The 15,319-nt window shown below is 47.8% G+C and overlaps 1 protein-coding gene across 1 annotated transcript; it reads left to right on the top strand.

The window, feature by feature from the left end:
• Positions 1–2,737: 2,737 nt before the first annotated feature.
• On the top strand, positions 2,738–14,700 carry laptm4b (lysosomal protein transmembrane 4 beta). The gene is made up of 8 exons (XM_076017127.1): positions 2,738–3,061; positions 4,435–4,552; positions 6,197–6,270; positions 6,357–6,479; positions 6,630–6,728; positions 8,958–9,053; positions 12,042–14,135; positions 14,248–14,700. The coding sequence occupies exons 1-7, from the start codon at positions 2,969–2,971 to the stop codon at positions 12,114–12,116; spliced, it is 678 nt and encodes a 225-aa protein (XP_075873242.1). The 5' UTR covers positions 2,738–2,968; the 3' UTR covers positions 12,117–14,135; positions 14,248–14,700.
• The last annotated feature ends 619 nt before the right edge of the window (positions 14,701–15,319 follow it).

Genomic DNA, 15,319 nt, shown 5'->3' with positions numbered 1-15,319 from the left:
ACTGACTTCTGGGATGTAATGATGGGTGATTTCTTCTTCGTGTGAGAAGACAGAAACATGACAGAGCAGCTTTAAATCCATATCAAACTTGGTTTATAACAAGATAAACACACAAGAGGAATTTTAATTCCATTGCCTTAAGCCTGTAGTTGCATAGCAGGTGCATCCTTTTTATAGTTCGTACCCGAGGAAAGTTTTGATGTCATAAATTTCATTTGATCTTGCATGATTTTTATAATAGTCGTACTTGTGTACGTGGAATTACGAGAAGGATCTCCTGCTCTTAACTGTTAGTACTTGTTTTCTGGAGTACCGCCTGTTGTAAATACTCAAATTGCTTTTTCTTAACGATACAAATGGCAGTTTTCCTGTGTGGTGGTGGGCAGATTCGCAGCCGCACTGCTTCTAGGTGTCAAGCGGCCGCGACGTCGCTGCGGCCTCAGGAGCCCTGCTTTGGTTTCATTTGTACTGTTGACTAAGATGGAATCTATGTATTTATATACTTCTATGTCTGCAAAAAAAAATGGTGGAAAAGTGATGGATTTTGCTTAATGATGCAGTTTTAATTCCATTTCTGTTTGTTTGGTAAAGATGTCAAATAAATGGAATTTTGCTTGATATGACTCTTTCTGTGTAATCTTGCTCTTTCCAAACAGGAGTTGTCGCTTTCTAGTTTTCTAGGCCTGCTAATGTGATGTGTTCACATTCCGTATCATCATTGCAAGGTAAACTGGGTAGTTTACAAAGGTCAGGCTCATGACTGATCTTGGGCCAGTTTCTATGGAACGCCGATCTCCTTCCAAACAACTGATAATATTTCACAATTGTGATTTTCTAGCGATGAAAGTGTAAAGAAGGAACTGCGGCCGCACTCTTTCCTCAGATCAACGAATCAGGACTCTGGGTCGCTCCTCTTCTTCTTCACCCGCTTGGGCCTCTGGCCGTTGTGGCCCCCCTCCAAGGCCAGAACCACTGCCCCCAATGACCTCCTTCGTCTCATCAGTGTCTCCGTTCATTGAGGATTTAGCAGCCTTTAATCTCTGCCAATCGCTGGCCGTCAGCCCGGTCACCTGCACCTCACAGTGGAACTCACCTTCAGCCGTGGGGAGTTCTATTTTTTTTTTATCCGTCCCTCTCCATTCTTCCCTGAATGTGACCTTTTTGATGTTTGAAAGACAGGTATAATAATAGTAGAGGTCACTCTCTAATGGATGGCTCAGCGTTCTCTCAAAGCCCTGCTATTAAAAATGGGCCGCTAATGCCGGTTGAGACTGGGAAAGGCTGGAGGTGGCAGCTGCATTGCAGCGCTGCTCTGCTGAAACAAGTCAGTAGAGCAGCGCTCTGCCACCTGCATTAGCCAGGAATGAGCCCAAACAGCAGCTACGGGATTGCATTGTTCTCCCACTGCTCAGGGGAAAAAGGGATTAAAAGGGCTTTGTATTTCCGGTCATTATGTCAGCGCTCACGCTGCGCATGTAAACCTCCTCCGCGTGACGTTTCCTAACTCTCCTTCACTCTGCCGGTCATTTGGGATATGTCCAAGGCCGTCTGGGCACCAATGATGGGGTTTGTTTTGTTGTTGTTTTTTCACTTTTCCTCTGCAAATTATATTGCAGCTTTTACAAAAGTGGCAGTTGAGTTGCCACAAAGTCATGGCGGGATGTGGAAAAACCCTCAACGATGATGCAGTCCGCCCACCAGGGCTTAGGACTGTTGTCACCAGCTCCATCTGTCAGGCTCGACATGGGATTGCTGCACAGACAGTTGAGCAGACTCATTGGAATTTGACAGACTTTTCTCGCCGCGATCGGTGGTCGTAAATTCCCTGACGATGAAAAATGAAGCTGCAACAACAACAAAAAAACAAATTACAATAGACATAGTGAAGACGCAAGTCATTTTGTGAAGCTCATTTCCTTATTGTGTCCTATAAACTATCATTTCTATCTAGAGGGCGACACCCTCAGTGTTGTCCCAACCATTTATATCACTTGTAATTTTCCATTATTTTTCACGCACAGTTCTACTTCACAATTCTCATCCCGGTTTATATTCCATCGGCAAATTGGTGTGGTCACGGAACCTGAAGGAGCTATCGGGGCCCTCTGTGACATCACAAATGGCAGGTTTCCAGTGCTGTGTTTTGACACAGAGAATATTTGATAAGTAGTTTGTGGCTGGGCTGGCTGGTTCCTCCTGCCAGCCACCGTGGTGATGGTAAAGCCATGTTCATCACCATGACATCTAAATCTCACCCCGCATCTGCAGTCTACTGACGGGAGGGGGGGTTGATATCAGTGAAAGAAGGTATTTACTCATTGGTGGGGCACACAAACAAACAGGAAGGAGACATATAAAGTTTTGTAAAAAGAAATAATAATAATAATAAAAAAAAAAGTTGTATATAGAAGAAAATGAGACAAAAATAAGAAAACAGCGAGGTTTGTGTTTTCTTTCATTCCCCGCCATATCCCCCACAACACGCGCCACCTGTCTGCGTTTAAAACAATGAAAGTGCCTTGGACTCGACAAGCCGTCGTGCTGCGATATCACTTCATGTCCCTATTATTTTGGGCGGCGATTACGGGGCCACTTTTACGTCCATGCTCATGCAACTCGGTACAAATCCTCCTGCCTCGCGTCACGTGACTGCGAGGCAGATTAACGGCTGTGTGTGTGTGCGCGCGCGCGTGTGTGTGTTCGTGTTCGCCCGCCCGCCCGCCCGCCCGGAGAGTGCAGTCGTCCAGTCGGTGAGAGGAAACATCGGCTCGGACGTGCGCTGGATGTCAAGGCAACAGCCGACTTTGTTGTCTTCGTTGCCGTTTTTGTTTTGTTTTTTTAAATTTTTTTTTTATTATTTCACATGTTTTGGTGAAAACAATCCTCCTCCCAGGCCGTCGTAGTCTCGAGTTGTCTTCCGGCTGGCAGCATTCATGATATAGCTGCGGACTCCACACCGAGAGAAACGATGATTTCGCCGTGGGACCGGTGGTACTCGACGAGCTGCTGCCTCTGCTGCCATGTACGGACGGGCACCATTATTCTGGGAATATGGTACATGGTGAGTCCGTTGTATTGGTACCGCTCTGTTGTCCTCATTCCAATAAGCGCTGTCGACAGCGGGTTCACTTGAAACGTGAGCAAACATATACGGAATGACAGGTGACGAGTATCGGCGGTAATTGTTTACGGCTGTTAGCTTGTTTAGCTAGCAGCTGCTGTTTTTGTTATTCCGTTTTTTTTGTTTTTTTTTTTTCTTTTATCGGCGCCAAATACTTGTGAATTGCCATTTCGGTCCATGTTGCCATTTTGTTGAACAAAACAAAACAAAAGAGAATTTGGTTGCTTCTTTGTTTGAAATAAGGAGCGCCTGTTGTTCACTTTATATTTTATTTTATTTTATTTTTTCTCTGTCGTTTAATTTAATCCCAAATCGGCTGTGACGTCACAGCGTTAGGGATCTACACAACTACCGCGCAACCGTTAATTGTGCTCATTAACAGGTGAAACGACGGTGTGCTGTTTTTAGTCCAGGGGGATAACCTGGAAGTTTTAAACATAGCCCAGTAAGCTGAGCAAATCCATGAGCTGTAGTGAAAGTCAGCCTTCGACCCAACTGCTGAACGAGTAGGCGTCGATTAATCGAGCCCGACATAGAAAACAAATGAATACATCAAATGTTGAGCCAAGAGGATGTTGTTTCTAAAGCGAGAAAAGAATTGGAGGATTTAAAAAAAAACATTTTATTTTTTTACATTTCCATCAAGTAATTATTGATTCCAGCATTTAAAATAAAGCAGTCAAGTGCATTCTTTGTGTACTTTATCATGATCGTTGCAAACAGGATAAGCAGTTTTAATGGACATATTCTGGCCCAGCATCGTGAGCAGTCACCCTAATGCTTGTTTTATAAAAACCTCTCTATAGTTTCTGTTTGGTTTAAAAAAAAAAAAAAAAAAAAAAAAGAATAAATAAATAAATCTATGTTGTACTTCAAATATTATGTTGAAGTCACAAACACACATTTTCTTTCATGTATTCGGCAGAAACTAGTAAACGATGGCAATGATTCCTGATTTAACAAGAAAAATACAAATGGACCCTACACTGTATTTCACTGCAGTCGCCTTGTAGGCGTTTGCCAGCAAACTAAAATAATAAACTAAATGTAAATATTTTTGTATAATTATAAATACAAAATATTTTTATTCCTTCATTTTTTTAAATCTATTATTCTGAATCGTCTGTGTTAAAAAAAAAAAAAAAATCCCATTTGTGCAGTCTTATTCTATGTGTAAACAAACTACAGAATATTCTTCATGTCTGCAGTTTGCGTTGGAGTGAGAAAATAAACTACAGCCACGGTAGTTTTGAATTCAACTGCTCCTCTGTGACAAGTCCATGTGTTAGTTAATGGCAGCTTTCTCTCTGCAGCTCATCAACGCAGTGGTCCTACTCATACTGCTGTCAGCTCTCTACGACCCGGTCCAGTACCGCTACCACCTCACCAGCTCCGAACTGGGAACCGACATCGATGTGATGGATGATGCAAGTGAGTGAGAGCGGTTGTTTCATTTCAGAGTACTTCACTCATAGAGCCGATATCTTACAGCCTGTGTCTGGGCAGTGCCAGGCTGTCTAAGCCGGCAACATTGTAACTCATTGCATCCCCGGGCCTGAAATGCCGGCAGCGTGTCCGGGTCCCGCTCGCTGCGTTTCTGCAGCTTCGCTTCTTTTCCCATAACGCTGCTCTCAGCACAGACATCGCTGAGTAGGCTCGGCTCCGTCCGGAACAGTTCTGAGTGTGCACTGTGTATTTTTGGTGCTTTGCCCTGCAGCGGCTATCATCGTCACAGTCGCCCGTGGAGCTGCGCAGATCCTGTCAGTGCCCACTCTGATTAAAAACCACTGCTCTAATTCTCCCTCGGATTAGGACGGCCATCTTGACTGACTTGCCCGCAAGCACGCACACACGCACGCACGCACGCACGCACACACTGCTTGGCTTTGTTGCTTGTGTGGCACTAAGAAAAGAGACCCAGGTCTTATGGTTTTGTAAAGGCAGCAGTCTGTCCCACGTGTCTTATGGACAATATTTGGGAGTGACTGCATGCATTGTTTTCAATATTGTAGGACAAAGATGAATTGACTCAGTCAGAAAAGAGCAGCGGCAAAGTTAGTCGCCGATGAGGGATGTTAACGATCAATCGATTAATTGTCGATTAAGAATTTAATAGATTAAATTCAATTAGTCGCAATTAATTGAAATATTTTTATGCAGTGTTTTTTCTTAAATGGCTTGGTGTGTACCTGTATCAATAGAACAAGTTACTTTTAAACACTCTTTTTTTTTTTTTTTTCTAATTTGAAATGTGACCCATGACAAGTCGACTTAAAGTCAGAGGGTGAATGTTGACGGTGTTTTTTCTGTTCTCTAATGTAAAAAATGGGCCGCGTCAGACCCTCAACATTATTTGATCGTTCAATTCTACGTTCCAACTTCCTTTGCTGCTTATCAATGAATCATTAATTGATCGATGAGGTCAATCGACTAACGATTAATGAATTAATCGACGGTTAATCACCGTCGCCAAGAAATGTAATTTTCAACGAATATTTGTGAGTTGCAGCCCTGCTGTATATGTGCATGATGTGTGTACTGTGTGTGCAACCAGTGTCACCAGAGGATCAATCACTGGTGCCTCCTGGAAGCACACACACACACACACACAGCAGCGGTTGTGAATGAACGTTAATAATAGCGGCCAACCTGCGATGGCGTTGAGCAGACGAGGCTCCGCCGGACCTGGCAGTCCTGCCGCATCCGTAACGTGAGACGGGGAAATCAAATTTAGCAGCCATTGCGTAACAATCGCCCACGTGTTGCTGTTTATGTTTTTGTGCACCACAGATTGGGTGCTTAAAATAGTGGGAGTCACTCCGGGCATTTGGTGATCTTTGTCCCCGGGGACTTTGTGATCACGTGGGCAAATTCTCATGAAAACCATTGGGAACCGAGGTGTCGGCTGCTCTTTGAATAATTAAAGCCATAATCTGACCTCACGCTGTGTGTGTGTGTGTGTGTGTGTGTGTGTGTGTGTGTGTGTGTGTGTGTGTGTGTGTGTGTGTGTGTGTGTGTGTGTGTGTGTGTGTGTGTGTGTGTGTGTGTGTGTGTGTTCTCTCTCTCTCTCTGCAGATATCTGCATAGCCACTGCGATATCCCTGCTGATGATTCTTATATGTGGCATGGCAACCTACGGGGCGTACAAGGTAAACACATCAACGCAGGCAGAGCACGATTGAACACATTGAAGCTGTGCTCAGAGCGGCCGCACGTCTTTGTTTCCTCCTCGCAGCAACACGCAGCGTGGATCATCCCTTTCTTCTGCTACCAAATCTTCGACTTTGCCCTTAACACGCTGGTGGCCATTAGTGTGGTGGTGTATCCCAACACGGTGCAGGACTACCTCCAACAGCTGGTGAGAGCCCCACACACACACACACACACACACCTCTTACGTCAAGCAAATGCACCAAATTGTGAAGATGTTGGGAGACACCAATGAGAAGAACTAACACTGTCGTGTTGTCGTGTTGTCGTGCTACCTGCCCCTCCTCTCCCTGCCCAGCCGGGGACCTTCCCTTACAAAGAGGACATCATGTCCACCAACAACATGTGCCTAGTCTTCGCAGTCCTCCTCTTCATCGGGTGCATCCTGTCCTTTAAGGTGAGTGTTTTGTGTGACTGGCATCACTGCCGCTTCACTTGTCGTGTTGTGGTGTTGTCGTGTTGTCGTACGGCGCTTTGACACTTTCTGAGGTTTCCTACTTGAAATTGGATTGATGCAAACTCAGACGCTGTACGTCTTCATGCTTAATGATCCATACCAGTCATAGCGAGCGCTCTCTCTCTCTCACACACACACACACACACACACACACACACACTGAGCACTGGATCTGTAGTCAACGTTGTTGTTATTCTATGGAGCAGGATTAACAGCATCCACTGGCGCATCATGAGTCACATGGTGCGTACGGTGACTGTGCCGGTGTGCGTACGCTGTGGGTATTCTTCATGAGATTATCACACAGTCACAGAGCAGCGGGTCAGGGACAACAGCCAACCAACTCCTGTCAGGCTCATCCTACCCTTAATGCATGGATGACTCTCCAGGCGCAGCTCCGCTCTGGGGCTCTGGGGCTCTGGGACGAGATGGGACGCAGAGTTGCAGTCAGCTGTACCATCCAATCAAGTGGTTTCTCCTCCGAGCTCGCGTGGAAAGCGTTCTTGGCAGATATTCAAAGAGCGAGAGCGGGGCTTCTTTACGACGGGGAGCAGCCAGCGGAAGATGCACTGCCGGCCTCGGAGACAGGAGTGGTAAATGTCACGTCTCTGGCACCCAGCGCAGCAGCGTCCCACTCTTTATTGCCGGAGATGTCAGCGGTTCAGGACAGAGGAGACGAGTCCTTGACGCTGACATAAGTGTAATTGTGTTAAATACAAAAGTTAAATACACGTCTTGTTATTATGGACGGGCTGCACTCCCAGCACGGACTGCCGGACCGCTGTCCGTGGAGTGGGTTCTCTGGAAACCAGCCAGTCTTGTCAGCTCAAGGACGCCTCCTGCGACGTGCTGCCAGGTTTCCTGCTGAAGCAGACATCCTCCACTTTACTGCACTTTACAACAGGCAGGTGGAGGCAGGAGACACACGTGGCAGATGGATGGTCTGTCCTCCAACACTAAACTGCAGAATAAGTGCTCTGCGGTCTGTTTAGCAGGTCTCATCTCTGCTAGTGTTGCTCAGAATGGAGAACATTTCCTCTTTCAGTTCTTTTGAACACGTCACTGTTCAGACCGTGTGAGCTGGAACATACTCAATTCAAAAGGCACCGATAACTCACTGATACCTCAGTGATACCTCAGCCTGGCGATGTCTCTGCCCCCTGGAACCTCCTTCCTGTCTCTGCAAGTGTGTGGAAGGTCCAAGAAGGCCTTCGCTTTTAGTCAGGAAGAGACTGTAAACAGAGGGCTTATTATTATTATCATTATCATTATCATTATCATTATTATTATTATTATTATTATTATCATTATTATTATCATTATTATTATTATCATCATTGTCATTATTATTATTATTATTATTATTATTATTATTATCATTGTCATTAATATTATTATTATTCTTTTTATTATTATTATTATCATTATTATTATTATCATCATTGTCATTATTATTATTATTATTATCATTATTATTATTATCATTATTATTATCATCATCATTATTATTATTATTATTATTATTATTATTATTATTATTATTATTATTATTATTATTATCATTGTCATTAATATTATTATTATTCTTTTTATTATTATTATTATCATTATTATTATTATCATCATTGTCATTATTATTATTATTATTATCATTATTATTATTATCATTATTATTATTATCATCATTATTATTATTATTATTATTATTAGATGGCTAGAGTTTTGGCAAAGTGAAGTGGGCAGATTGGGTCCCAGTCAGCCTGATTTCCTGGTTGGCCTATCAGGCTGCTACTGGCAGAGGTAACCGACTCTGCGAGCTGCTCACACACACACACAGACACACACAGACACACACAGACGCTGAATGAAGCTGCTGTTCTCCTGCCAAGGGAGAGGAACCTGAACCCTTGGTGCCACCGCGGGCTCACAGAGTACCGGGCCTGAGAGGAATTTGAAGTACGGTGCTGGGCCCACACTGCGTGCCGTGAGCCGCCTCCTCAGCATTAACTGATACAGTGTTACCCCCCCCGCCCCGCCGTGACATCATCGTCACGACCCACTTCCTGTTAGCTCAGAGTTCCTGGGTGAGGGCCGATGGGGTTCCGGTCGGGGTTCCAGGTGCAGATCCTGGCGCTGAAGGTCGCTGTGTTTCTCTCTTTCCCTTGTTAGGCCTACCTGATTGGCTGCGTGTGGAACTGCTACAGATACGTGAGTGGGCGGGGCACCACGGAGGTCCTGGTTTACGTCACCACCAATGACACCACGGTGAGTGTTGACACCCACCCCACCCCACCCCGCACTACATCACCTTCAGGACACACTGACCGCTCGCCCATCAGCTGATTATAGAGGCCTGATGCTGCTGCTGGAGGGCGTGAGGAGGAGGAGGAGGAAGAATAATTGCTGTGATTGTAAAGCAGTGCTAAAGTGCAGATGATATTTATTTTTTCGTTGCATTGCAGTGGAGTGAGTTGATACCTTTAAATGTCCGAGGTAAGGATTTCCACTGTGAATGTCGGTGTGTAGCTGCAAAGCAGTTGTAGAGAACGTGAGAAGTCAGAGGTGCTTTAATTTTGAAGGTTAGAACCACGAGGTCTTTCTGAAAGGCTTCATCAACCCCAACCGGAGGCTTCGGCTGAACGATGCCTCACCGTGCACAGGCGCTGCCTGAGGTGAACGGGTCGAGCCGGGCCGCCTCCCTGGGTCCTCGCTGCCAATTCAATCTCTTCCATTACCAAGAGGTTTGGGTTCATGAGGTCCTCCTGAAAAATCACACCCACCAAGGTCTCCAGTACTTAGAATAGCTGTGATAGTGTGCTAGTGTAGGCAGAGGCACTCTGCAGTCTTTTCATTAGCATTCTCTAGAATGAAGAAGACTATGGTAGATTAAAGTCTGGATGAAAACACAGCGAGGACGATGAATCCAAGGTGGACGTGAGCGAGAGCCCCGGACCTGACGGATGGGTTCTGACTGTCTGCGTCGTCTCTGTGCGCTTGTGGTGCGAGCTTCGCTAAAGTGACTTTGAGTCAACGTGCGCCAGCGGCTGTAGGTCATCCCGAGCCGCCATTGGCCGGCTGTCGTCGCTCCCAACTCGTCCCCCCCCGAGCGTTGACTCATGGCTTTTCTGAGAGGCTTTAGCACAGTCGCTCTGTCCGTTTATCTGTCTGTCAATAATCCTGCACACACATAAGACATTAATCTGCCTCACACCTACAGTCATCCTTCATCTCTCCCACGCTGCTGCTGCTGCTGCTGACGGTGGCTCTGTTAATCTCATGGAACTCCTCCTGCCACTCATCCAGCAGGCGTTCACCACAGCGCCTCAGTAAATGCTGCGTCTGTCAGTCTTGGTGGACCGTGGGAGCAGTAGTGCAGCAGCAGCCAGAGAGACAGCGGGCTGTGAAGGAAGTTCAGTGCTGACTGCTTGGACAGTGTAGAGGCTGGGAGCAGGCGTAACACAGGCAGTGCAGCGCTGGGGGGATTCATTAAAGTCTCTGTGTGTGTCCATATAAGAGACAACACACCTTTCAAAAAGCTCAGAGGGTTTCCTCAGTGACAGACCAGTGACAGGCCAGTGGCAGACCAGTGGCAGGCCAGTGGCAGACCAGTGGCAGGCCAGTGACAGGCCAGTGGCAGACCAGTGACAGACCAGTGACAGGCCAGTGACAGGCCAGTGACAGGCCAGTGGCAGGCCAGTGGCAGGCCAGTGGCAGGCCAGTGGCAGACCAGCGACAGACCAGCGACAGACCAGCGACAGACCAGCGACAAACCAGTGACAGACCAGTGGCAGACCAGTGACAGGCCAGTGACAGGCCAGTGACAGGCCAGTGGCAGGCCAGTGACAGGCCAGTGACAGGCCAGTGACAGGCCAGTGACAGGCCAGTGACAGGCCAGTGACAGGCCAGTGGCAGGCCAGTGACAGGCCAGTGACAGGCCAGTGGCAGGCCAGTGACAGACCAGTGGCAGACCAGTGGCAGACCAGTGACAGGCCAGTGGCAGGCCAGGGGCAGACCAGTGGCAGACCAGTGACAGGCCAGTGACAAACCAGTGGCAGACCAGCGACAGACCAGCGACAGACCACTGACAGACCAGCGACAGACCAGTGACAGACCAGCGACAGACCAGACTGAAGCTGGATGATTGTCCAGGATGTTGTGAAGGCGGTGCACCAGCTGGTCTCAGTTCAGTCAAGCCATCCTCCAGAACCAAACTGTGGGCTTTACATGCCACTTGAATCTGAAGCGTGTTGCTTTTTCAAAACCCCTAAATGGTGACGACATGTGTCTGCCCCCCCCACCCCCCACCCCCCCCTCCTTGCAGAGCCTGCAGCTGCACAAAACAAGCGCTGCTTCTATTTTTGCTGTTGCAGGGCAGCGTGGCTAAATGGCTTCTTACTGCCTGCAACATTAAGCACCCAGCTGCTTATCTGGGCAGCTTTTATATAAATGCCATTAACATGCACAAGGGTCGGCCCCCCCCCGCCCCCTCCGGCCCCCCTGCATCTCTGTCCATCCTCTCTTCTGCTGCACATGTTACATAATTGTCTGCTTGTCCTCTTCATTTCAAATCCTGCCAGTGTGATGTGTTCGCCGGGGCTCTGCCTGCTTTCACAATTCCATGCCCTCGGAGCACACCCCCCCCACCCACCCCACCCCCCACCCCCCACTCCAAAGCTGAATTAGCGGCGGCGCTGGTTTTATAACACTATTTACAGAGAAAGAGCATTGATGCAGAGGAGGGAACCTCGGCCTCTGAAGCACACGGATGCACTTGAGCAGGTTGTGACAGCAGCTGCGGTTCCAGCGCCCCTGGAAGTGAACTCTGGAAACCTCTCAAGTGATGCTGGGAGGTTTTGACTCTCGCGAGGTGGTTTCAACATTGAGGGATATCGCTGCAGCGTCATGGAAACACTTTGTTTAGCGTTTACGCGTCACCGGATGTGACATTGGAGGTCACGTGACCGGTTGACTGGCCAGTGAAAATGGCCGGAGGAGGCGGAGCGTTCCAACAACCATCCTCGACAGCAAACAATCATTTAAAAAAATAATAATAATAATGTAATTTAATAGAAGCAGTAGAAGCAGCTGCTGTAAGCTGCCTGTAAAAACCACAGAAGAAGACTGTGGCCGCCACGGCGAGCCTCGCTGCCGCCGCTAAGCTAGCAGCAGCATTAGCCGTCTCCCGAGCCAAGTCATGAAATGTCGGAATGGTTTCCATGATAACTGGGAAGCTTTGGTCCTGCTCCCCCACAGGTCCTGCTGCCGCCCTACGAGGAGGCCATCGCCATTCCGCCCAAGGAGCCGCCGCCCGACTACATGGAGGCATGAGAGACGTAGTCGCCGCTGGATCCTGGACCCCAACCTGCCCTGCTCACCCACCACCCCACCCACCACCGCCACCGCCGCCACCGCCCAGTGGAGGACCCTGACGCTGGCCGCAGCCTGTCGCAAAACACACACCAGACGGTGTCCTGGAGGGGGCGCTGCGGGCTGGGATTCCTGCCAAGCTCAGATTAGATGAGGCTGGCACTGAGCCAGTGATTGCCACCCACTCTCCCCTTGTGACAACCCCCCCCCCCCATCCCCCCGTCCCCAAGGACACTAGAGCTGTGACTTCCCCCCTCCTGGAGGGTGCTGCCCCCTTGAGGCAGCCTCCAGACCCTGACACACCCCAAGCACTCTGCCCCCACCCCCAACCTAATTTGCACTTTTATTTGAGTGATAGGTGCGACAGTATGGCCACCAACTGTTAACCCCCCCCCCGATACTGTGAATCTCCCTCGTGGTGTTTTTTTTTTCTCCTGAAACTGAGAGAGAGAGAGAGAGAGAGGGAGAGAAGGAGAGAGAGGAGGAGAGAGAGGGGAAGGTGGAGACGCGGTCAGATATGCAAGAGCACTTTTCTTCCCAGAAGTTGACAATTTCCTCCATTGAATGTACTGTCGAGGTATTTTTGTATGACCTTTTTTTGTATAAGCGTGAGAAGTGTGAGAGTGCAGTGGGCAGTGGGAGGAGTCGATCCAGGCTACCGTGTGCACTGGTGCCGCTCGTCCTCCGGGGGGAAACCATTTCTATCCTTAAACAGTGGAGAAACTCTGTGGTCCTGTTGTATTTGTGTGACCTTTGACCCCACCGGCTGCCGCTTTAACTCTCCCTCTGGTTAAACTACAACAGCAGCTATGTTACTCAGAGGCTCACTCAGCCATCGCAGCTAGATAGAGTCTTCATTTTCTCTGGATTATTGAACCAATCAGCTTACTGTACATTGAAAACAGGGGGTGGGAGGGTAGTTGTGGGAAAAGAAGCTTCTAGGAGCTGTAAAGTGAGAGTAGGCGCAGCTACGCTAAGCTACGCTAAGCTGCTATTGTGGCAGTTTAGCGTCAGGACTTGGTGGCATTTTGACAAGCAACCTTTTCCTGAAGCCTTCTCTGACATCACAGCTGGCTCTGGTGACATCATCTTCATCCACCGAGTCGTCCTGCAGCTGTGCGTCCTCTGAAAGCTCCTCACATGTTCACCCTTGAAGACGCTGTGTGGGCTCCTCACCTGCTGATGATGATGGTGATGGTGATGGAGATCAACCCAAAGGACTGATGGGCGCTGCCGCTTCACTCACTGATTGCTACTGAGCCACTGCAATGTTCCACTTTGCCTTCTCCCTCTGTTTCCCATCCGTTCATAGAGCTCGTGAAGCTGAGGCTGACCCGGCATTGCTGTACTGATCCAGAGAACTTTCTCTTTTCAACCCTCTCACACTGACACAGTCTACGCCCGCTGTCCAATGTTGGTGTGTGAGGACACGTGTCCCTCTTTTGCTGCGGCTGCAACAGCGTTGTGAGTCTTTTGTTCCTCCCTGTATGGATCACAGTCGACAGTTCTTTCTTTTCTTGAAGCCGCTCAACTGAAAGTGTTTACCTCCCCCCCCCCATGAAGACGGAGGAGACGTGCTGCTCTCGTGCAGCTGTGCGTACGTGCGAGTGTGAGAGAAAGCTTTGTGCGAGTGTGTGTGTTGTCCTGTGCACACACAGTGACACGTGGAGAGACTTCCTGCGCCGGACCTTTTTTCAAGTGAACGAGTGACGGGAAACGGTGGTTTAGCTTAGCATCGTAGCACAAAATCAACGTAGAGAAGCTGAAGCTGGAGACGGTAGATGTATTGCGCCTGGAAAATGGAGGCAATAAGGTATAATAATGATAAGGAAGTCATAAAAGAAATGTCAGATATACAATGTTGTGTATTAATTCCAACCTTTTCCTGATATATTCTGAGTAGTGTTTGCTTATTAACGAGGAAACCTTGAGTCCGTCACGTTGGTGTCGTTCAGGCTATGCAACGGTGTGTGTGTGTGTGTGTGTGTGTGTGTGTGTGTGTGTGTGTGTGTGTGTGTGTGTGTGTGTGTGTGTGTGTGTGTGTGTGTGTGTGTGTGTGTGTGTGTGTGTGTGTGTGTGTGTGTGTGGGAAGGCTCGCACAATAACAATGAAGTAGTCTCACGCACTAATACTGTAGTCCAATAGTGTACCCGGGTCTTTGCTCCTCCATCGCTGGTCCCTCTGTCCATTCTGAATAACTGCTTCTGCAAATCCAACAAAGCCCAACCATCAACTTGCACTTTAGGAGTCGGCGTGCACCGACTGAGAACTCGTGCGGTCTCTGTGCTGCTGGGTCGTCGCGCGAGCAACAGACGTGCACTCCGTGTGTGATGCGTGACCTCGCCACAAACGAGACAGACTCAGACTAACCCCGACCCTGGTGTGGGAGGACAGTGAGTCCGACCCGTTGTTTGCTGTTTAGAAAGTGTCATGTCATTAAAAACACTTCAAGACTGTTGTTCACTCTCTGCTCACACGCATCCTCTTGTTGGATCTGCATGAGCTTGTGTCTTCAATTCTGATAATAAAAAGCAAAGTCAATCACTTGGAGGTTCTATTGTTGTTCTTGCTGTTGTGCAGTGATTCAAAGAGACGTTTATTCACACTTCATTTGCCCAATCACTGATCAGTAAGACCTGGTAGTTCAGTTGTCTGTAACCACTGTGTGGTTCAAAGTCAGGCTCGGGTTGACGGCTGCGTCTCGCTGGTTCAGGATCAGTGCGCCCAGAAATGGACCGCAGCAGAAAATAAAGGTTCAGCTGGGGAGCTAAGCCGAAGGAAATACGGCAAAACGAGAAGGAAAAATTGGCCGCCAGAAAAAAGTATTGTGAATCAGTGGCGCAATCAGTCGTTTTATATATATTTTAAAAAGAAAAGAAAAGAAAAAAAGAAATAAAAGAGAAAGAAACGAAGAACGAAAGTAGACATTGAGCTAGCTGACATTAGCTTTGCAGCTAACTTCCCAGACACGCAAAAAAATAACCTATGTAAGGTAAGCGCTATGAAGTTGTCTGAAATTAGTAGTTTGTGTGGCCTGGTTTTGTAGTTTATGTATTTTGCTGAGTAAGTTAATGCACGCTTTGATAAATTTCGTATGGTGTTATTTCTCTCATCTGTGTGTGTGTGTGTGTGTGTGTGTGTGTGTGTGTGTGTGTGTGTGTACA

The sequence above is a fragment of the Nelusetta ayraudi genome, unplaced genomic scaffold (assembly GCF_046127955.1).
Source record: "Nelusetta ayraudi isolate G7.1 ecotype Tasmania unplaced genomic scaffold, CSIRO-AGI_Nayr_v1 ptg000260l, whole genome shotgun sequence".
NCBI classification, from domain to species: Eukaryota; Metazoa; Chordata; class Actinopteri; order Tetraodontiformes; family Monacanthidae; genus Nelusetta; species Nelusetta ayraudi.
The sequence above is the reverse complement of the archived record's forward strand: the minus strand, read 5'-3'. Positions and strand labels throughout refer to the sequence as shown.